The sequence below is a fragment of the Panicum hallii genome, chromosome 3 (genome assembly GCF_002211085.1).
Source record: "Panicum hallii strain FIL2 chromosome 3, PHallii_v3.1, whole genome shotgun sequence".
NCBI lineage: Eukaryota > Viridiplantae > Streptophyta > Magnoliopsida > Poales > Poaceae > Panicum > Panicum hallii.
This window is the reverse complement of record NC_038044.1, coordinates 54,831,242-54,855,700: the sequence shown is the minus strand read 5'-3', so window position 1 is coordinate 54,855,700 and position 24,459 is coordinate 54,831,242. Positions and strand designations below refer to the sequence as shown.

The 24,459-nt window shown below is 43.6% G+C and overlaps 2 protein-coding genes across 3 annotated transcripts; both read right to left on the bottom strand.

Annotated features, from left to right (window-relative positions):
- Positions 1–339: 339 nt before the first annotated feature.
- On the bottom strand, positions 340–3,761 carry LOC112887651. Of its 2 annotated transcripts, none has more exons than XM_025953884.1 (4): positions 3,320–3,761; positions 1,372–1,437; positions 566–1,037; positions 340–473 (listed from the first exon to the last, which is right to left on the bottom strand). In XM_025953884.1, the coding sequence occupies exons 1-3, from the start codon at positions 3,759–3,761 to the stop codon at positions 883–885; spliced, it is 663 nt and encodes a 220-aa protein (XP_025809669.1). In that variant the 3' UTR covers positions 340–473; positions 566–882. The 2 variants fall into 2 exon arrangements, with proteins under 2 accessions (XP_025809669.1, XP_025809670.1); XM_025953885.1 differs by having other exon boundaries at positions 566–1,034.
- A 2,364-nt stretch (positions 3,762–6,125) lies between these two features.
- On the bottom strand, positions 6,126–10,417 carry LOC112886339 (selenoprotein H-like). Its single transcript, XM_025952213.1, has 4 exons — positions 10,012–10,417; positions 7,339–7,435; positions 7,160–7,219; positions 6,126–6,438 (listed from the first exon to the last, which is right to left on the bottom strand). The coding sequence occupies exons 1-4, from the start codon at positions 10,329–10,331 to the stop codon at positions 6,358–6,360; spliced, it is 558 nt and encodes a 185-aa protein (XP_025807998.1). The 5' UTR covers positions 10,332–10,417; the 3' UTR covers positions 6,126–6,357.
- Between the last annotated feature and the right edge of the window lie 14,042 nt (positions 10,418–24,459).

Here is a 24,459-nt window from a genome sequence, read left to right as displayed (position 1 = left end):
TTAATGCTCTATGTAGTAAAACCAGTTGATGAGTTAGAGAAGTTGACCAAGGATTAAATTAAGATAATTTATAATTTGGAACGGATGGGATCCTATAGTTTTTTACAATCATGCTGATTTTTATTTGTATGAAATGTTTCCAACCTCAAAAGGATGACTGTCCAATTTGGCTGAAACATCCCTTTTTTCATTATTTTTCTACCTCATATCCAAAATTTTTATGGATGCCAACATTTCCTAGATGTTACAATCTAGAAACAACGATTCTTGGATCACCCTGAAAATAGTAGCAGTGAGTCTAGTTTCAGTTCAATGCACAAGATACTTATTACAATCGTAAGCCAGGCACGTGATTTCTGTAAACAACCATGAGAATCAATGAATTTCTGAACGCTTCTTGTCTACCTAATTGTTCAAGCTCCATCTGCTGGTGGCCACGGCCGAAGTAAGCTGTAGCGTGTGGTGGAAGCGAGCTGAATACAAGCCAATCACACATGAGAAGGCTGTCAATAAGAGAATTGCCAGAGCAGAAACAACCATAGAGTTCTGCTAAAATGCTCCGTACCGAATTGTTCAGAGCAGAAACAACCATATCGTGGCCGAGAGATCACATTCAGTTCCGAGAGAAACCCACTCTAACAGTAGTTTGGTACCACTTCAGAATTTCAATGGTGCATGCGTAGATGATGGTAGCACTGTGTAAAACATCGTACACAAAGAACCTGCCCGGTGGGGAAAGGTATTTCAATGACAGCCGCCCTACACTCTCCATGTGATGTACAAATTAATCTGAATCGACAAAGAAAGCGTACGGAAAAAACGCAGTTCAAGATCAAGGTCGACAAGCTAAGCGTATCACGTGTCGTGCAAATATCACAAGTACTACGTGACCACAGCTCCTGCTGCTGCTGCTGTGAGGATCAATGCAGCAATTGGAATGCAGTGGGAACGACGGGAGTCAGCGCCTGACCGAACCAACGACCTGGCTGGTGGAACCGTCTCCATCGGCTTGGACATTGACTGAGGGGTAGCAGCTGCTGCATCGAACACAGATGGATCACCAGATTAGTTTAGCTAACCTTGCAAGGAGGACCAGCATGCCATAGAGTGATTCAAATGCTCATTACTACAAAGTACATAATAGTTCGTAGACAAAAAACGTGAAGCATTAGTAACGATGCAATGTGCATAGCATGCTGTCAACTGTTAAGTTACATTTGCATAAAGAATTGTTAAGTTATGTTAAGCATTTCTGTAAACTCGTAGAACACAGACTGGTGTGGACAGGTAAGCATAGATCATACAGGCAAAATGCCCAATAAGTTTTTCAGATTCATATATAATCACCAGGAGCAGGAGAAATGTGTTCACCTGGGGAAATTTCTAGCCATTCTGTTGACTGGGGCGCGACATGCAATTCTGGTAGCGCCTTGAGCTCTATGTTTAGGAAATGAAATAACAAAACGATCAGTGACAAATCCAGGGATTGTGAAATAATATTGTACCCTTGTATATCGCTTTGTCAGATGGTTAGGACCAATAACACTACATGAACGAAGGTGAAGACACAGCGAATTTCCCAGAGAAAACAATGGGTGAAATTTGAGTCAACTTTAGTTTGACAATTTGCCAAGCAACAGTTGATGTTTGATTATTTATAATCAACAACCAAATTCAAGGTTCAGAGGAAACTAACAAGAAAGGATTAAATAGATGCAGCCATGCCAATCCATCAGGATATGACATGACACTAAAATAGAAAACCTAACCAAGTATTAGTACCATTCGCTCAAAAAAAAACTGTGCCAGTAGCCCAGTACCAAAGTGCGCCCCCCCACCACCACCGCCAAAAAAAGAAGTATTGGTACCAAAAATAGAAATCTCATTATCACAGCAATTCATTTGGGACAGAAGAGACTCCCTTACATTGAAACATGGAAAACTGATTAAGATGACTAATCATGGTTGCAAAGAAACTGCAGTAACATTTCTTTGGGTAACATAACGAACCACTAGCATATTTTTAAATAAGAATAGAACAGGCCACACCAGTACAATTGGCATAGAAGTACAAACATGCTAGATGGTCTTCTTATGGAAGTGTGAGCACTAAGGACTAGGAGAGGAATTTTCAAGAGAAACATGAGGAAATAATGCTACAGGTCCTCCCCTAAGCCTGATCGACAAGCCGTATCCCATGGACAAGTCCGCGACGTGGCATAAATGATGACTACTAGGTTCTGAATATTTCTTGTGCCTACCATGTCTATAGTCGATATATATAGAATCCTTGCTTCGGAAAGAGCATATTGCTGTGCTTTGTGCAAAAGAAACTATAGAGTCAAATGGGCCAGGTATATAAATAACTGAGTGTCCATTGCATGTTCATGTCCTTGTGAGTGTAAATTTCATACCTACCATAAGTTCACAGGTGGTTAATTTATTATTATTGAACCAAAACTTACTAACTTGCTAGCAAGTTATAAGTATGCTATTATTACCAGTCCTACCTCTCCCAGCTAGCACCAATAATCATGGTTGATAAAAAAATTATATAGAAATGATGGATCTAGATTCCTCTTACAATTCTAACTAATCATCATGCTATAGAGATTCATTCATAAGAAACAAAAATTAGCACATGGAGAAATTATCAGAATGATGGTGGCAGAATCTACGACCATTGCCAGTGCCAACACAATGTAGTAAAAACAAGATGTACATATCTTCAATGCTCCACATGGCCATCTAGGAAACTATGCCACTTCTCAATCCCATTTTGGAGTCCATGAGAGTTTAGTATTTGGAATGGTATGTTCCTATACTGGTGCATTGTTTTGTTTACCATTCCAGAATTTTATTATTATTGACATTAATTCTCTATCCTAGTATATAGAGGCCCTGCTAATCCATCAGGAATTCAGGATATGACATGATGATAAACTAAAACACACTATTAAGTACCAGTACCAATCTCTCAGAAAAACAAACGTATGTACCAGTAACAAAGTCTTCACCAAAAAGAGGAGTAACAGGCTCATCCAATAGCTATCGGAGAATCGAACGACCATGGTGTCCACGACGCACTCAAGCAAGTGTTACTGAACTAATCCTAGTTGTGCGGTTACTGCACAGCCAGCATACGCCGGAACACGAGCGCGTCAACAAATTAACCCTGTTTTGTGTGGCCAAGGACGCGAGAACAGCACTGCGCCAAGAACGTGTGAGGCAACAAACAAGGAAGAGGGTTCCATCAATCGTGCCGCGAGAGGAGAGGAGAGGGCACGGGGGGCTGGCTGTGAGCTCGTGGCCCGCTCACCTCGGCAGGCGTCGGCGAAGAGGGTGGCGGCCTCGACGGTGGCGGCGGCGAAGGAGTTGCCCGCGGCGCAGGCGGGGAGGAGCGCGCCGAGGCGGGCGGCGTCGACGGGGAAGCCGAGGAGGAACGGGTTGCGAAGCAGGTGGCAGAGGCAGCCGTCCCCTCCGCCTCCTCCCGACGGGTACACGGCGCGTAGGAAGGCGACGCAGCAGGCGTCGGTGGGCGCGGGTGGGGACGCGGCCAGCGGCGGAGCCACGGCCGCCACGTGCGGCAGGCACGGCGAGATGGACACGATCGTCGCCGCGCACCGAGCGGCCGCGTCCCGCGCGGCGGCGTAGGAGGAGCCGGAGGCGGTGGCCGGAGCGTCCGCAGCGGAGGCGGCCGGGGCCGGGAGGAGGGACGCGGCCACGAGGAGGAGGAGGAGGCGAGCGGCGGTGGGGCCCATGGTTCGGAACGGCGCGGCGGTTCGGGGTCGCGCTCTCGAAAAGTTGGTGGTGGGTTTTGCGGGGAGGGGGCGGGGACGAAGACGGTGCGGTGGCCTTGGCCTCGAGGCGGAGAGATCTGATCCGTCCGTTTGAAAGGCGGTTCACGGGCAAGGCTTATCGGACGGCTCCTGTAAGCGCCACGATCCGTGCCGCGCCAGCTGCGTTTCACATGCTGTCTGCCTGGCAGCATAGCTGTTTGCAAGATTTCCGCACAAGTTTGAACTTCGAACACACGAGTTTAACCAAACTTGGTATAGCATCACATTTTCCGCGTAATTTTTATCGAAACGCGTGGTAGTTCAAACAGGTGGGAGAGAGAATCAAATTTTACATACTTCATTGATTTATTCATTAACAAAATGAGAAAACAGCTCAATGGGTTAAAAGAAAAGGAAAACGTTTACCTCATCACCTAGGGATGAAAACAAAAATCTCTACAGGTAAAAAGACTAATTGGGGGAGAAAAGTTTGGTGCGACCTTAACCCCTCTCCTGTGGTTGCTCTACCATGCAACGATCTTGATGGTCCGATCGAAACTCTTGCAATCACGTGCGTCCATCGCCCACATAGATGCTTCTGATGTAGTTTGCTTCGTTTAATTTAAAGCTTGCTTTGATACTACTATGTAAATGTTGATGCTTCTGAATCTCAATTAGTCTTAAAAAAACATGTTCCTAAAATCAACACTATGTTACACATGCCTTATATTGCGCTGAAATAGTTTGCCGACCGTAGCAACTCACGTGCATAGATCTAGTAAAAAGAAAAATTCAATCGGACCATCAATATTTCTCACACTTGACTACATGCTTCCATTTTGCGTGCTATAATACGAAGCCAAGTCCCACAATTACCAGGCTCTCTCCTCTTTTATCGGTTATAAATATATATGAAATCAAGAAAAAACCGAGAAAATTCCATGAATACAAGAGCAAAACACAGAGACATGTTTTCCCACTGGGTTTTCCGCTCTTACCTATTTTCCCAAAAATTATTATCTGCAGTTTTTGAATTTTCAAGCACTAGGTGAAAATTTACAGGTATTTTAAAGGTGCCTAAAACATGTGTTGGGACTTGGGATGGTTGTATCTAAAGTGAAGTGAAATAGGCTATTCTTAGATTGAAACTCTGAAACAATGCAATACAGATTCCCTCAAAAAAGTGGATGCAAATTGTCACAGTGATTTGAGCGCCGCCGTTTTATTGCTGTCACAACCTTCCTATATACTGCAGACTGTCCTCTAGGTTTTGCAAAAATGTTCCTAGACATTTACAATACATACAAGGAACATGAATTCGTTTAACTTCATTGGTTACGTCATATTTAGCCTCATATGTTTTCACGCGAATATGACTTAGACTATGTTGCAATATCAGTTGAAACAAAAACAGCAACAAAAAAATAAATCAACCACACAGCCACATTTCTGTGCAACTAGAATATCGTGATGAACTGTTCCCATTGGCACCTCATGAAAGAGGGACATCCCCAAAAACTGGGAGAATCGAAGTTCCAACAGACAGACAGGAATTCTCTGACGTGGCTGCGTAGTAGATGGCGACAAGCTTAATGTTCCTGATGTCTACCGTGCCTCTATAAAATCAGAGTGCACAGCATAGATTCATGGCTTCCAAAATCAAATCAGCTGCTGATTGCTTTTGTCCTGTCGAAGAGAAAAGCAAGATGAACCGGTTTTATATATAATTAAACTCAATTTGCCTGCTGTCAGAGTCGTACTAGTCAATTGGATGGAATTGAAAATTGTTGGTCGCAGATTTAATACTACCTTGCTAGCTGGGTACATGTGCATCTTTCCTGGTTTAAATCGACAACTAATCCCTCCATAAAACTCTATTAGCTGACCTAACGCTCTGTCCTACAAATCTGGGTGCGTCATCTTTTTGTTAGCATAGAGAAGCCATTCGATATTTTTTCACGCCTACACTGCGTACCACAACACAAATTCGAAATGCCTGTACCTTCCAAGTTGTCATGGACACAGTAACACAGCTCAATTTATCAGGGAACTTTTGGCTGCACTACTGATTGAAATTTGAATATAGAGGATGATTAACAGTGGGGTTTGAAAAATGAAGCAGTGCTTCATGTCAGCTGATTTGCCGCGTTAATCTGTCCTAAAGGCATGACCATCCAATGTCACATGGACCAGTGTCTTATGGCTAAACGTCATGTGAGTTTAGTGCATTTTCTATGATTCGCTATTATAATCTCTCAGTTACTAGGAATTTGACATTCAGCTTGTCATGTTAGCGTTTCCACTTAGCTCTCTTTTTGTTCCTGGAATTTCTTTGTGAACCTTTCATAGCATAGAAGCACTAGCAATTGCCACATCTACTAATTCAACATGTCTTAGCTGCAACACAGAATGGACCACTGGTTCCAAATTCTATGGGAGAGACATGGACAATGCAGTATGAAGTGCCATTAATGGTGACTCTACACGAAGGTACACCGTACACTTGGGAGGATTACTTGTCAGCTTGAAGCTTTGGAGCACAAAATGGTACCATCGAGCCATGGCCAGCCAACTTGATTTAGGAGATTTTCTTGGCAATGTCCTTGATAACCTCATCCATATCGAGTTTCTTCATTGGTGTGAAGGGGCGTGGCATATTCTGCACATCAATTGGAATTTAAATTAAACCAAATGAATTCATCTGTACTGTCTGGTTCAGTGGACAAGGAAGGATGTCATCATTTATGGTGCTACATGCAAGGATGGGTTATCCCTAGTGTTTTCAGAACCCCGTGACATGTTAGACAGTGCAGCCTGCAATCTTATCCGTTCTAACATTTATCTAAAAAACCATGTAAAATAAAATAGTGGAACAAAAGGAAGTGTCACAACAATTTGATAAGCTGATACTAAAGAATCAAATTATATATGCAGCCTTATTTTGAAGGTCGCATCATATGTACCACATGGGAGCAAATGGTTAAAAAAAAGGTTACATGTTGGAATGATGTATTTTAAAATCAGATTTCATGAGTTGCTAACATGCTCAGATATATGAAGTCTAGTTTTGAGGTCTCCTCATAAGTACCACATGGGACCAAATGGCTACAAAAAATGATACATGTTGGAAATTTGTATTTTAAAATCACATTTCATGAGTTGCTAACATGTTCCTCTAGCATGGGATAATGGGATGTGCTGTTGCATGCTAATTGCCCTGCCTAAGATGTGTATCAAATGTTAGCATGGGATCATTAAAGAGAACTGAGGCACAGGCCTCAGCCCTCAGATGATAGATTGCTCTAAAAGAAATAAAAATATATACATAGCTTCTGAGATCCTATATGATTCAGGAACACAGCAGTGGTGAAGAACATTACCAGAAGTGATATGAACACTTCACCTCCTTCTTCACGTATCTCGAGGCAACCGCGCCGTGGCTAGGAATTTAAAAACAGCAGATGACCATCAAGAAAGTAGGATATACAATTAAGACATCTTGAGGTATCACAAACCCAAAGTCTGGAGAAGATCATGATGATCAACACATTAGATATACCTTCTGAGGGTTGATTATCACAGAAACCCCAGGAACAGAATTTTCCAGGTCCTCCTTCACCTTTTGAGCTCGTATCTTAAACTGTCTGCATTGAGTGCTATAGAATAGCAGAAAGAACTATAAGCAGAGCTTAATATATTAAGAACAATGAATACTGGAAAAAGAAAGAGGAACCATTAAATTAATCAAGGCAACTATTATTTCCAATGTGTGTCAAAAGAATGGAATGGTGTTAATTAATAAATATTATTGACCAAGCCTTGAACTAATAAAGGTGAATGATTTACTAAGGAACTAATCAAGACCGATACTTCTCTGTTTAACGAGAGCTGCTTGAATACTTGGGTAATACAACTGTTGTTTTCCAAAAAAGAAATTCCTAACACCTGGACTCAAAAACAATGTTTCAGGTGGTGCTAGGTGCAAGACGATTGGTACGGCTCTACCTAGCTACAAGCAAGTCTATGCTGCTGTACTTTTGGCACATTAGTGCGAAAAAACACATATTAAAACAAAATAATAGAGAAAGTAGGGAAACACCTAGAGAAAATGCCTAGGTGTTAATGAAGCGATCCTACTCTGCCTAACATCTAGCCTGTATGTAACTTCGGTTTGTTTTAACACTGCTCCAGAATGCATTTCACACAGATTCATTGCAGCCTTGTTATTAAATTGAATGCTAACAGAAACTCTATTGTTGAGTCTATTAAATTTCTCACAGGCATGAATGCATGACCACAAAAGAAACACTTATCACATTTCAATCTTCCCAATTTTTTGGTTTATACACTAGCAGAAAAAAACTGTAACAACCTACAGAAGAAGTTCCTGTTTTTGCCAATTTTATCCACCTAACATAAACCTCCTAAGCAAGCAACCCTACATCAAATCTACTCCAGCTTCCCAGCAGTCGATCCCTGCAAATGTTTTGCTCGGGAATTTTCATCAATACTACCACTCGGTATAGAACAACCTTCCAATCTTCTGTTACACAGAAATAGAAATGGAACCCTGTTTCCATTGTTTCAAATAGAATCAATCCATTAAAATTTCTGAAACAGGCTAACGAGGTTCAGATAACAAGATGGAGATGCTATGACTGGAGTAAATCAAATAATCTAAAAGGCTGACCAAATTGAACAGAAGAAACATTTATTTTAAATTTAACATATATTCAGCAATTATTTTTTTACTTGTTGTTTTGAAAGACATTGACAACAAATTAGGGTAAACTTTAGAAAAGTATCTCTAGAATGGAAAACTATCATAAAAACTACTTCAATATATCGCAAAGCTGCATGTTTATAAACCAAAAACTACACTTGCATTGTTGTACCGTATTGCAAATTATCCATCCAGCATGGATGTTATGGAAGCAGAGAAATGATTGTGTTTTTGACAAGGCTTCACCTAGTGTTACATCTAGTGTTGCAATTAGCCAGAGAGGAAGCAGATCTCTGGGGTCTAGCTGGTACCAGAGGTTTCACTTAACTGGAGATAAGTTCAGTATAACAGTTTATGAGGTGCGTTGTATGTCTAAAACTATCTTCTCCATAATACAATGATGTGCTTAATAACTTACTGCAAAAATTGACATTTTTTTCAGTTCATATCCGCATACTACATATTTAAGCAGTTGAATGACAATAAACGTTTAGTTTTCCAATATGATGCAAAAAATGGAAACTCTATGAAGTGTAGCTTTGTGAGATTAATGTCAATAAAAAGTGTAATCCGGCAGCAGTTTTCTGAAATGTGGCGTGGTTTTGTGAAATTTACTGAAACTTGTATATGAAAATAAATAATAGATGAAAGGTCAACGTAAAACATCAAGGACAGAAAGGAGATCGATCAAATAAAGTAGGACCATATGCAAATCCCCAAAACGTTTCTAGAATTGTAACAACTTTGAAGGTTATATTGAATTTATATCATATCAAGGAATCAACTAATTCACTAAATCTAAGGATTGCAATCAACTAATTCACTAAATCTAAGGATTGTAAATTTTAAGACATTAAAACTTGATTCTAGACAACTACCATAACCAGTAAATCCAACAGAGCAATTTTTAGAACCAGACAAGGACCAGACAATATATCTGTAGGGACTAGCTATTGCCAAGTGAACTTGTCCCAAAAACAGGTGAGTTTAATAGCTTACTGTACATGAGGAATCTAATAATGTGTTTGGATCAGTGAGATTGCACAACCTCCAGATGGGTAGAGTTTATTTTTCAAAATAATAACTTCATCTGTTCTTCTGCTAAAAAACAAATAAAAAGTGTACTCCAACCTGCCACATCCCTTAGACTTGTTCTCCGTAGCGGATAATTATGTCAATGTAAAGAACGTGTAATCCAACTTATATTACACCAATCATTGACGAATCATCACAAAAGCAACGGAAAACAAGCTCACATATTTGTCTATTACTTCCCCCCTTTGTGTTTTCTCGCTACCTTTTCACCCATCTTTCCTTGCTTAAACGGATCCAAATAAAAGATAACAAACATTTGTTCTACTGGCATTAACCAATTAATAAGCGCAATCAAACGAGAACAAAATCACCCAAACCCCATATGGTCCCCCAAAATCATCCATTACCTACATTCTCGCTAGCCAAATCCGCGCATATCCAGAAACAACATCACCCTCACAGGCACGCACTCACCAGGCCTCGACGATGACGCGCTTCCCTTCCGCCACCGCATCGCCTCCATCCTCCTCCGCCGCCGGCAGCGCCTCCTCTGCCTCCTTCTTGCCCCTCTTACTCCTCTTCGGTTCGGCAGCCGCCGTCACGGCCTCGTCCTTCTTGGCCCTCTTCCACCCCTTCAGCTCGGCCACCGCCGCCTCCTCTTCCTTCTTCTTTGCCGGCACCGCCTTCGCCGCAGCCTCCGCGCCACGCTTCCCGGCGGCGGCCATGCTCCGCGTCTTCCGCGGGGAACCCGCCGCTGGGGCAGCCGCCGCCGAGGACTTGCGCTTGGGAGGCATCGCTGGGGTGGGTGGGTGGCTCTGGCTCACCTCTCCGTGGACTCGGTGGGATTCGCGTTGCGGAAGTGGGGTGGAGCGTGGAGAGGAACAGAAAGATATTATAGCGGGGGAATGGGAGAAGGCGCGAGAGCACAGCAGTTTCCCGCCAATTGGAGGTTATGGGCCTTCTCCCGCTGCTCATCTAGCCCACTAGAAGGTAAGTTTGACTCTTTTTACATTTTCAAAAAAAAAGATCAAATTTGAAGTGGAAATAAATACAATAAAGAGGATAGCTCGTAAAAGGAGAAAAGCCAATGTTATATGCTCATTTATCCGTTTATAAAGGGAAAAGCGTCGGTGGGTCTCATTCATTGTATTTTTTCTAAACGTGCTTGTATGTTGCTATGGGTAACATAAATTTTACTCGGATGTTAATGAGACCACCAATTTTATATTCTTTTAATTCACTCCATGTACAGACCGTGCCGTGATCGCGTGAAGCGTTGATTGCCCAGATTCTGTAGGGATTCCAATTGATTCGTCCGGATTCCGATTGATTTTTCGAGTTTCGATTAGAATTCCAATTAATTTATCCGGTTCCGATTCCGATTGACAGACCATGTAATCAATCCTTATTTTAGAAATAGTAGAGTAGAGATAGAGATAGTAATACAGTGATCAAATAGAATCGAAAACAGGTTCATGTTCGAGAAAGAAATGTATTTCAAATTTAAGATTGAACTAATTAATCATCCGTCTAAAATGTCCAATTAAATTGTGCCATATGTCACGGATATAGCTGATTTGTGTGCTCACCCACTCCATCTTAGCCATTAATCTACTGCAACACGAACATCAAACGCTAAAAATGTGCGAAGGTTCACATCTTACGAAAGATGGATACGAATTTCAGCAACACCGCGCATATCTGGATGAACAGATGAATGAAGAAAGTTGCAAGGCCACACAAAATTGTCTCATCAACAGTGTTGTGACTTGTGATCCACCCCAGCATGGTAGAGGTTGGTTGGTGGGTACGTGACATCCCAGCCTAGAACAAATTGAGCCCACTAATAGCCCATATGGAGTGGCATGTTCGCATATGTGGGAGGTTATCCTACCTTATTAGCTCAAGATGAGGCCTCACCAACGTATAAATCCTGCCAAATGTAATTTAATCCCGGGTTAATCCTTTTACACGAAGTGAGCATGAAAGCGTAAATGGGATTGGTGTGAGTGCATGTTTTACTCAGCGTGCGAGTAGAATTGAGCTATATTTGGAACTGGGTACAATTAATATCAGAATCGACCCTCACGACTACATGGGCGTGTGCGTGTCCTAATCGATTGCCCCAATGTGCGGATATATTGCCGACGAGGACATCAGGTTCTTTAGGTGGTGTATGTGACATCCTGGCCAAGGATCCATATGTGAGTAGCATGGTATGTGTGGGAGGTTGTCCCACCTTACTAGTTTAGGGTGAAGTTCATCAACATATAAAGTCAAGTGTCGAATATAATCAAACCCCTAGGATAATCCATAAGCGGGGTTAGTGCGAGTGTGTTTTACTCAGCGTGCGAGTAGGACTGAGCAACATTTGAGACTAGAGTGTTATAGTCCAGGTTGTAGGTTAAATATAATTTTTTTTATTATTTTAAAACTAAAAATTCAAATGTGACATTTTAATGGATCATATATTTTGTTTGAAGCAATACCTACATAATTGCTAATGATTGTGATAAATCTCATGTTGAATTTAACAATTAAAAATGTTGAGTTTGGTCCTCACATTCATTGAATTAGGTTTAACAAATTAGTTCCACATATTTGAATTATTGCACACATATAAAGAGGAAAAGTTACAAATATTAAGTAAAATATTATTTTGTATTTAGAAATTTTTGATAGACAAACAATGGCATCGAAATAATGGGACTAAATTATCTTACAAATCTAATTAATGGGATGAAATTATATATTGTTAGCGCCATAATTTGGTTGGGCCAAGGGATGGGCCGAGAGCAATATGGGCTGAAGGAGATCATTGTGATGGTTTGCGAATCGGCTCCTGTGCGAGCGTGTTAAGGGCCGGGATGGCCGTGTATTTAGTAAGGATAGTTTAAATATAATAAGTTAGAGATTGTTTCGTAATCAACTAGGGTTAGTTAAGAAGATCAAATCTCCGAACTATAAATATGTATCATGAGATTCAATAAAGGATATCCAACATTCAAAACAAACTCTTGGCGCACCGCCACCCCTTCCTCGAGGGCTTTCTCCAGGTAATCGAAATGCTGCTCCGATCATGTTCCGCATGATCGGAGCAGCGTTGCGTTTATCTGCTTATCTTTGTGTTTCTCGTACTGAAGCGTTATTGATGACGAGTAACACTAGTTATCTTAAACGATTATGTACTGCGTTAGTTTCGAATAGTCCATCTATGTTCTGCTTGCTGTTCGTAATCATTTAGTTGCCCTTGTACGTGATTTCGGGTGCAAGGGCGGCACCTTGCTCTGTTATCGCTTAGTAGATCTAATCTGTTACGGTAGTTCTTTGCATTATAAGAATTCGGTTTAATATCCGTATGATTAGGCCCTTCAAACGGGTTAAATGTTCCGACTGCATGATTGGTGCTTTATGGTAATCTAAGGAGGGATTGTTCCGGGAATTGACTTGTTAGTTGGTTTTTAGGCCTCTTTTTAGGTTAGCGTCTTATTATCTTTCATGTTCGTTAGGCTTAACCACGTGTAGGATGTTCCGGTTACACGGTGAAGACTCTTACTGTCGTAGATTAGATTAGCTTGGTAATTACAGAGCATGCTTTTATCTTTTTCATCGGATTCATACAAGGTATTCGAATACTAGTAGATCCGATCAGTTAAACGGGTGCAATCGGCTTCTTGTAGCCGATTCTGAGGGTTACCCAGAGGCCCAACTTGGTACAAGGACAGGCCCGACCCAGTGCAGAGGCTCCATCGGCTCTTTTAGCCGATCTTGGGAGGCATTTTAAGAGCCGATCGCGGCTCGGACTAATGTTTGACATGGCTGTGTATGCAGGGAAATAACTGATAATGGCTTATACACCTTCCTGATCAGGTATAGGTCAGGTGGCACGCTTAGCACATCATCAAGCCAGGGCGTGTGCCGGACTTCTGGGCCGTTGACCGAGGGACCGGGATCCACCAGCAGTCCCGGGGGCCTTCCGGCTCCTCGTGTTGCCTGTCGCTGCTTGCCGGTGGGTTTCGATTGACAACACATTCTGGCACGCCTGGTGGGACCCCATCGACATCATCGACTACTTCATCGACTACATCGACTACTTCCTTCGACTACATTGACTACAATCGGCTGCATCATTTTCTTCGGTTTCAGACCTCCGTTGTCAAGATGCCGAACGAGAACCCGGTTACTTTTGAAGGGTTGTCTGATGAGCACAAGCAAAGGTATAATGAAATAAAGGCTGCTTTGAAGCCGATCTCATCGGCTCATTTGAAAGAACCCGTCACCACGGCATCAGATGGAAGGGATTTTCATCTGAAGGTGCGCTCGACAAAGTGGATCTGTCCACTCCTACGGAAGAACGCACGCGAGCTCTCCGCCAGGAAGTCAACTACATGGTGGCTCATTCGTTACATCGACATTCTGAGAGTTTGGTGAACACCCTTGAGCGCGTCGCGGTACGCGTGGTGTAGGAAATTAAGAAACACCAGTACTCTCCAACAGAACCTGCTTTAGGGAGTCACAAAGGGGAGTTGCCTTCTCAAGCTAGACCACCAGTGCCTTACGCATTTGCAGCCCCAGAGCAATATAATTCTCCGGCATATGTCATATATAAGGTGGGAGGTGATCCTGCTGATTACCAATTCTTCAGTGAGCCCCCCAAGGAGGTACCGCATGGATATGTTTGTGCGTGTATACCAGATGGTGGTAACCCGGCGCAACCTACGCATAGAACAACTGGAGGAACATCTTTAGTCGATGCTGACAAACAGGCATGGCTGGCTACTTATGCGACAGGGCCGAGTCATGAAGGTACGCACTCGGCCCCAGGAGTTCATACAGTAGATCAGATTAGTGCCATTTTGAGAGATCAATTTGGCATTCTCCCAAGAAGGCGAGCGATCGGCTACACCAAGCCGTATCCAAGCGAGTACGACTTGATTCCCCTACCGCCCAAGTATTGGCTGCCTGAGTTCACCAAGTTTAGAGGAGCAGAAGGATCCAGCTCCATAGAGCACGTGAGCCGATATATGGCGCAGCTAGGGATGATTTCGGTGTCGGATCCATTGCGGGTAAGGTTTTTCTCGTAATCTCTCACAGGACAGGCTTTTGGATGGTACACATCATTGGGTCCTGATTCTATCCGCACCTGGAAGCAGTTAGAGGAACAGTTCCATATACAATATCATTCAGAAGCTGTAGAGGCTGGGATTGCTGATCTAGCACAGGTCCGTCAGAGGCGGGGAGAGACTGTGGCGGAATACATCCAGCGTTTCAGAGAAGTTAAAAACCGGTGCTATTCGAATCGGATTTCAGAAAAAGAGGCAGTCGAATTGGCATCTTTGGGATTGGTAAAACCGATCAGGGATCTGGTTTTCTAACTGGAGTTCAACTCTTTGGCACATCTGGTGCAGAAAATGATGGTATACGAACAACACCACCCAGAATTATATCAAGACAAGTTCAAACGTCAAGTAGTAATGGTTGACGCTGAAGATTCCGAAGATTCTAGGGATGACCAAGAGGTAGCAGTCGTAGAGTGGGCACGGGGGGCAAAACCCGTGTCCTGCAAGTGGGTGAAATAGCAAGGACCTTCGAAAGGATTTGATTTTGACGTGAGCAAGGTCGAACAAATATTCGACTTGCTCTTGAAGGAGAAGCAGTTGAAATTCCCTGAAGGTTGCAAGGTCCCAACAGCTCAGGAGCTCCAGAGGAGATCATACTGCAAGTGGCATAACTCTTTCACTCACGGTACCGGTGACTGCAAGGAACTCCAGCGACAGATACAATCGGCTATTGAACAAGGCCGATTAATCTTGGGGCAGTACACCATGAAGGTTGATACTCAACCGTTCCCAAATGTAAACATGGTGGAAGGGTACGACCGGTCAACACGCCGTCAGTTGGATTTTACATTCGGGATTAACATGGCAGGACAAACATCACGACAACAAGAGGCTGATCCCCGCGATCGGCCCCAAAGAGGAGAAAGGGACTATATTACCGAAGAACAGGTGAGGTATGTTAGGAATTAACGATCGGTTTCCTCTCATCTTCTAAGAAAGTACCAGTATCAATATCAATAGCATCTCCAACGCGAGATCGAAGAAGAAGAATACGAGCGGTGCATCGGGAAACACCTCAAGAAGCGAGAGGATATGCGAGATCATTGGCATTGCCCATTCTTCAAGTACTGTTGGGACTCTGGCATGAAACGATTACCCACTCTTGAGGATTGCCCAGAGTGTAAGTCTCAGAAGCAAGATGCAAGGAGTGCCTCAGTTTTCCAGCGTTTAGGACCAGTGCAGCCCTTCTATGGACAAGTCGAGTCATCATGCACAGGAAGGAACTCAGAGGATGAGGATGATAAATATCACCAACCGTGCTGGTGCCCTGACGGGCTTAACCGGTCCCAGAAGCAGAGGGTGCGGTGGCTGCGCAGCCTGAAAGAAGCCGAGGCTCAATATTTGGAAACACTAAGGAAAGCGCAGCCGGATTTGGCGGAAAAGTTTCACCACCCTAAAAAGCAGAGAGTTCTTCTAAGAAGGTGTGGCGTCCCAAGAAGTCGAAAGTCGATGTAAAGACATCGGCTGATGCACATATGGTATTTATTCTTCCTGCAGAGTTTCATGCAGCAGGCCACGAGGAGGTGCCAGTGGCTCAACTTGATTTAGGGCCACGGCCAGTCATATTTGAAAAGCCCCGAGAAAGGAATTATAGGCACCTGAAGGCTTTATATCTCAAGGGTTACATAAATGGCCAGCCTGTCAGCAGGATGCTAGTCGACACAGGCATGGCGGTTAATATAATCCCGTACTTAGTGCTGCGCCGGTTGGGGCATTCTATTGCGGATCTGATTAAAACCAACATCACATTAAGTGACTTCAACGGACAAACTTCGGAGGCGCAAGGAGTCCTCAGCGTGGATTTGATGGTAGGAGGCAAGACCGTCCCTACTTCGTTTTTTGTTGTCAACAGCAAGGGCTCGTACACCGTCCTGCTTAGGAGAGATTGGATCCATGCCAATTGCTGTATCCCTTGTACAATGCACCAATGTCTGATTCAATGGGATGGAGATGAAGTAGAAGTAGTCCATGCGGACGATTCTGTTGAAGTCTCAATTGCCGCCATGAGTGTTTGGGACGCAGAGGACCAGGAGCCGATCTCAGGGATTAGCTTGGAAGGCTGCGACCGTGTGGAAGCTACAAAAAACAGGGTGAGGCTGGTCTTATCCACTGGCCTTACGGAGTAGATGGGATGCCAAAGTTAGTTTGCACCAAAGTAACAGGAGAAGCCGATCCCTGCGATCAGCCCCAAAAAATAAGAATTGAATTGTTTTTGTCATCCATGTTACATTATAAAGAGGCCCGCTCGAGCAGCCGGCCATGTGTTGATTGTAAAGTGGTACAAATTAATGAAAAGAACAAGTCGGCCGGTCCCTGCGATCGGCCGAATCCTTTTATTTCATATTCATCATTTATTTGCAGTATCGACCTAATGGATGAAGGGAAGCTAGGATACGGGTTTACATCTGCTGACGAGCTGGAAGAAGTCGACATTGGTCCTAGGGATAAGCCACGGCCAACATTTGTCCGCAAGAAGTTAAATCCAGAGTTGCGAGAGCCGATGATAGTACTGCTGAAAGAATATACGGACTATTTTGCCTGGGATTACACAGAGATGCCCGAGTTGGATAGAAGTATTGTTGAGCATCGGCTCCCTCTTAAGCCAGAATTTCGGCCGTTCCAGCAACGAGCACGGCAAATGAAGGCCCAAGTCCTAGAAGAAGTTAAGAAAGAAGTCGAAAAGATGATAGTAGCGGGCTTCATCAGGCCATGCAGGTATGCTGAATGGATTTCCAGTATTGTGCCTGTACAGAAGAAGGATGGCCGGTGGCAGGTCTGCGTGGATTTCAGAGACCTCAACAGAGCTACACCAAAGGATGAGTACCCGATGCTAGTTGCGGAGATGTTGATTAATGCAGCTGCTGGTCATAAGATGCTGAGTTTCATAGATGGCAACGCTGGTTATAACCAAATTTTTATGGCTCCAGAGGATATCCACAAGACCGCATTCAGAGTGCCAGGTGCGGTGGGATTATTCGAGTATGTGGTCATGACTTTTGGGTTGAAAAATGCTGGTGCTACATACCAACGGGCCATGAATTATATGTTTCACGACTTGATCGGTAAGCTAGTGGAGATTTACATTGATGACATGGTGGTAAAATCTACATCGGCTGAGGGGCATTTAGGAGATCTATGGCGAGTGTTGGAACGAACCAGGAAGTTCGGGCTCAGAATGAATCCGAAGAAGTGTGCCTTTGGTGTATCGGCCGGTCAGTTCCTGGATTTTCTAGTTAATGAACGAGGAATTGAGATCGGCCTAAAAATTCAAGAAGCTGTAAGAACTATGGTGCCACCTACTACAAAGAAGGAACTCCAACAACTCATTGGAAAGATCAATTTTGTTAGGAGATTTATTTCCAATCTGTCAGGAAGAATCGAGCCATTCATGGAGTTACTAAAAATTAAAGCCAATGACGAGTTCCGCTGGGGGGCAGAACAACAACAAGCGTTCGAAGATATCAAAGAATATTTGTCCAAACCACCCGTGTTAGTCCCACCCCAGTAGGGTAAGCCATTCCATGTTTATCTATCAGTAGGTGACACTTCCATTGCTTCGGTTATCGTACAAGTGCATGATGGCAAGGAAAGGGTCGTATTCTACCTCAGCAGAAGGATGTTAGATGCAGAGACCAGGTACCCCGAAATTGAGAAATTATGCCTGTGTCTATTCTTTACCTGTACAAAACTTCGCCACATCCTGCTTTCCGCCGAGACAATTGTCATCTACAAATCAGATGTTATCAAGCATATGTTGTCGGCCCCAGTGTTGAAAGGCTGACTCGGTAAGTGGATGTTTGCTTTGTCAGAGTTTGATATCCGGTACCAACCTGCAAAGGCAGTCAAAGGGCAGGCGTTGGCCGACCTCGTTGTAGAGAGGACCAGCTCAGACATAGCAGTGCTTTCCATCCACGCATGGGCAATGTATTTTGACGGGTCGGTCTGTGGAGATGGCTCTGGCATAGGTATTTTGCTCGTTTCACCTCGGGGGGCAACATATTCCTTTTCAATCAGATTGCCAACGCCTTGCACCAATAATCTAGCCGAGTATGAAGCGGTGCACAAAGGTATGGAATTACTTCTTGAGGCCGGAGTAGAAGCAGTAGAAGTTTTTGGGGATTCAAAACTAGTCATCTCTTAGCTCACGGAGACGTACCGCTGTGAGAGTGAGTTGTTGTTTCCTTTGTGGAGACAATGCCAGGAGCTAATGGCCCGGTTCAGATATATAAATTTCTACTCGATACCAAGAGTACAAAATTCTGAGGCCAATGATCTTGCCCAGATGGCTTCAGGTTACAAGGATATGGCGGATGGAGCTGATTTCCCAATAAACCTGCTGGATCAGGGGGATTGGAGAGCCGATATCTTCAATTACTTGAAGGATCCGGCTCGGGGGGCACCTAAGAAGATACATTACAAAGCTATGAAGTAGGGGACAACTTGTTCTACCGGACTCTAGAGGGGCTACTGCTCAAGTGCTTGGGGCCGATTGAATCCAATCGGCTTCTACATGAAGTCCATGAAGGTACGTGTGGTACTCATCAATCAGCCCACAAGATGAAGTGGTTGATTAGACGCTCGGGATATTATTGGCCTGATATGCTGGAAGATTGCTTCAAGTATTATAAAGGATGCCAGGCCTGTCAGAGGTTTGGGAAAATACAAATAGTACCAACATCAGCAATGAATCCTATCATCAAACCTTGGCCATTCAGAGGATGGGGCATGGACATGATCGGTGAGATTAATCCTCCATCGAGTAAAGGCCATCAGTTTATTTTGGCCGTCACAGATTATTTCACCAAGTGGGTAGAGGCTGTTCCCATGAAGTCACTAACGTCGAGGGACGTCATCAATTTCATCAAAAAATATGTTATTCATAGGTTTGGGATTCCTCAGACTATTACAACGGATGGAGGGTCGGTGTTTATATCTGATGAATTCAAAAAGTTCGCTGCCGACACGGGGATTAAATTGATCAGGTCATCTCCATACTACGCTTAAGCAAATGGACAAGCCGAAGCGTCCAATCAGAGCTTGATCAAGCTGATCAAAAGGAAGATTGATGAATATCCATGGCGTTGGCATGAAGTATTATCAGAAGCATTATGGGCTTATCATATGTCATGCCACGGGGCAACAAGAACTTCACCATATCATTTGGTGTATGGGCAGGAGGCCGTCTTACCATGGGAAATTACGGGCGGTTTAGGATGGATAGAGTTTCAGAATGATTTGATTGCTGAAGAATATGCCGCACTAATGAGCGACAATGTGGAGGATATTACAGAACTCAGGCTTTGGTCACTGGAAAAGATCAAGGAAAATAAGGCCAAGGTAGCCTGCGCGTACAATAAGAAGGTTAAACCGAAGGAATTCCAAGTTGGAGATTTAGTATGGGAAGCGGTGCTACCATTGGGGACTAAGGATGCGGCATATGATAAATGGTCTCCGAATTGGCATGGGCCTTATAGAGTTGATCAAGCTCTACCAGGGAATGCGTACATGCTTGAAGAATTAGATGGAGTTAAATTTTCGGTAGCCATCAATGGCCAACACCTCAAGAAATATTTCCCGAGCATGTGGGAAGACGAGTGATGAAGCCGATGTAATGCATCAGGCTATGGACCAATACAATCAGGGTATCTGTGAGGAAAGCCGATGTGATACATCGGGCTGCAAGTCGATATGATCGAGTACTTTGTGGTGCATTAGGCTGCAGGTCGGTATCCATCGGGTACTTTAAAAGCCGGTGCAGTGCATCAGGCTGTAAAGTAGAACGAGATAAACAAGTCAGATATCTAAAGAAAGAGCAGTGTAGGTCCGTGCATGGAGCTAAAGATTGAATAGCCGATGTTAAGCCATCGACTTTAGAAACAATAATTAGAACCTGCAAATCCCGGGGTTCGATACAAAACAGAGAAGTCGATTGCGGGTGTCTCTTGATCTTAAAAGAACAGGTTCGACTTCTTTGCGGGTTTTTCTTGATAATTATATTTTTCGACTTGATTTGGGCTCGGGAGGAAGCAGTAATAATAGGAGCACGTCTGAAAGCCGGTTTTAAGGAACAGTCAGACAAGTTGTCTTGGCATACAACTAGATGGCGGAAGAAAAGTAGGGACGGATCTTGGCAGAGTACTCTTGATATTGGCGAACTCATTTGAAGGGTACTCGAGTTCTCAAAGATCTCTGAGATATTTGAACTCATTTGAAGGGTACTCGAGTTCTCGAAGATCTCTGAGATATTTGAACTCATTTGAAGGGTACTCGAGTTCTCGAAGATCTCTGAGATATTTGATCCGGAATAAAGGAAAGGCTTGGGATTGGATCGGACAATCCAAGGAGAAAGGCTGATGCAATGCCATCGGACTTTAGATGATTGGATTTTTAGGTATTGGATTACTTAATACTGAAATGAAAGGGTTCATCTACGAGAAATTATTACAAAAGAAGCCGATATACTGGCTCGGTGCATGGTGGTGGAAGACCCTACGAACTACCACCAGTAGGTCCCTAAGGACTTGTGGCGCTTGTATGGGGGAGACGCACTGGTGTCATCGTCGCCGCTGCCTTCACCGCCACCGCCGTTGCTGCTGCTGTTGCCGCCATCATCGCTGCTATGATCGGTGTCGTCGCTGGCGTCCCCGTCGTCTTCTGAAGTCGACTATCCACCACGCAGGAATCCTCCTGTCACCGAGTCATCATCGGTGGAAGTGTCCTTGGCATTTTCTTCCGAGGAATAGAAGAAGTCATCATCCCAGGAGTCTTCATCGCCTTCGTCCAGCCCCATGAAGGAGAATCTGGAGGTCCTCATCGTCGGTCAGGGACTCATCATCGTCAGACCAAATGCTGAAGTCCCACTCCTCTGCGTCCCAATGCAGAGGAGCGAGAGCCTTGTATGAAGCTACTGGGTCGAACTCCGGCGTTGCCTCCTTGGAGGTTTCGGAGTCAGGAGAGGTGATGGAGATTATAGAGGAAGAGGAATTGGAGGAGGCAGAGGAAAAGGAAGCCATCGTCGAGGGATGCAGAATATGCTGGTGCGGTTAATGCACGGAGGAAGAAGATGGATAGAAGTAAATCCGCCGATGCCAGTTTATAAGGGCGGAGATGGAAGGCGAAGCGGTGCTGTGGCGATTTCCGAGGGAGAAGTCGAGGGGTTGCATCCGATGGCATTGGGGGTGGCATGTGCGTGTACAAATCTTAGAAGTCGAAAAGGCGATGGTTTCGGAATTATCATTGCCAAAACCAGGGGGGCATGTGTTATCGCCATAATTTGGATGGGCCAAGGGATGGGCCGAGAGCAATATGGGCCGAAGGAGATCATCGTGACGGTTTGCGAATCGGCTCCTGTGTGAGCGTGTTAAGGGCCGGGATGGCCATGTATTTAGTAAGGATAGTTTAAATATAGTAAGTTAGAGATTGTTTCGTAATCAACTAGGGTTAGTTAAAAAGATCAAGTCTCCGGACTATAAATATGTATCATGAGATTCAATAAAGGATATCCAACATTCACAACAAACTCTTAGCGCACCACCACCCCTTCCTCAAGGGCTTTCTCCAGGTAATCGACATGCTGCTCCGATCATGTTCCGCATGATCGGAGCAGCGTTGTGTTTATCTGCTTATCTTTGTGTTTCTCATACTGAAGCGTTGTTGATGACGAGTAACACTAGTTATCTTAAACGATTATGTACTGCGTTAGTTCCGAATAGTCCATCTATGTTCTGCTTGCTGTTCGTAATCGTTTAGTTGCCCTTGTACGTGATTTCGGGTGCAAGGGCGGCACCTTGCTCTGTTATCACTTAGTAGATCTAATCTGTTACGGTAGTTCTTTGCATTATAAGAATTTGGTTTAATATCCGTATGATTAGGCCTTTCAAACGGGTTAAATGTTCCGGCTGCATGATTGGTGCTTTATGGTAATCTAAGGAGGGATTATTCCAGGAATCGACTTGTTAGTTGGTTTTTAGGCCTCTTTTTAGGTTAGCATCTTATTATCTTTCATGTTCGTTAGGCTTAACCACGTGTAGGATGTTCCGGTTACACGGTGAAGACTCTTACTGTCGTAGATTAGATTAGCTTGGTAATTACAGAGCATGCTTTTATCTTTTTCATCGGATTCATATAAGGTATTCGAATACTAATAGATCCGATCTGTTAAACGGGTGCAATCGGCTTCTTGTAGCCGATTCTGAGGAATACCCAGAGGCCCAACCTGGTACAAGGACAGGCCCGATCCAGTGCAGAGGCTCCATCGGCTCTTTTAGCCGATCTTGGGAGGCATTTTAAGAGCCGATCGCGGCTCGGACTAATGTTTGACATGGCTGTGTATGCAGGGAAATAATTGATAATGGCTTATACACCTTCCTGATCAGGTATAGGTCAGGTGGCATGCTTAGCACATCATCAAGCCAGGGCGTGTGCCGGACTTCTGGGCCGTTGACCGAGGGACCGGGACCCACCAGCAGTCCCGGAGGCCTCCCGGCTCCTCGTGTTGCCTGTCACTGCTCGCCGGTGGGTTTCGATCGACAACATATATATCGAAAAAAGAAAGCATATTTTCCATCTAAACTGTACGATGGATATTGTACATTAAAAAAATGGAAGAAAAAAGAACAACAATGCAAGAAAATAACCCACGTCATTCATCCTAAAAAATAAAGAGGCCCAACAGGCCCACCAATCGGTAACTTTCGAGGAAAGACAATGGTCCATATTATTTCAAATAACTAAACTGCCAAAAGAAAAGCACTTGTCAAAGATCAAATTTGATCACACAAAGCTTTATGTACTATATGTTGGTATCATATGAGCCGACTCCAAGCAGAAAAAGAAAATAAATGACAATCTCAATAGGAACTTTATACATATTTCAAAATCTTTACAAAATTATCCCTGCTACCATGATGGATGGGGGTATTTATACTCCTCCACCTCGATTACATAATCCCCAAAGTACCCTTGTTTACCGGAAATATCTTAGGAATATTTTGGCTCCAAAGGTACTTTTATAGTTTGGAGTTTACAACTTGACTTCTTCTGCCAGGTCACGCTTTTCTCGTGATCCTAGGGTAACCTTCGGGCGGTGCCTCATGTGTTTCATGTGCTTTTGTTACCTCTGCGGGGCCGCAATGCCTTCAAGGGTTGTGTCGCCATCAAATGACAGCTTCTTCATTCACTCATAACCTTCGAACCTCTATCCCCGATCCTACACACACACGAAAGAGTAGAGATCGACACATGCAGAAGGCCTGCGGCTGATCGGAGGTTACTCCCTCAGACCTCGCGAGTCCATGAGTTCATGCATAACCTTCGGTCGGGATTACAATCGGAAATGGTGATCCCCAACATTATAATCACCCAAAAAAGCTTGCTATTGTATATTGTCGTCCTAATTCACTCTTATTACTTCTTATCCCTCGCTTTACACATTTCTATTTTTTATTCATTTTATATATGTACTTCCATCCAAAAATATTAGACATATTTTGATCAGAAAAGTCTTTAATTGTAGATTTTTACCCATCATTTCTCTTACAACATAATGTCAATAGTTAAGTACTCAATGTAATCGTAAAACCAATTTGAATTCAAATATATGAATGCAAAATTTATGTACTAAATGTACATATAATTTAACTAAATGTTGGTCATAGTTTGCAAAATTTATTTTTTTCTAGTCAAATATGTCTTACATTTCTAGACAGAGGAAGTATAATTGAGACAAAAAGCTGCAATGATCACTAAAAGGATTACCTTAATTAGTTGAATAAGTTTCAGTGGAGCTTTACTGGACTTCACT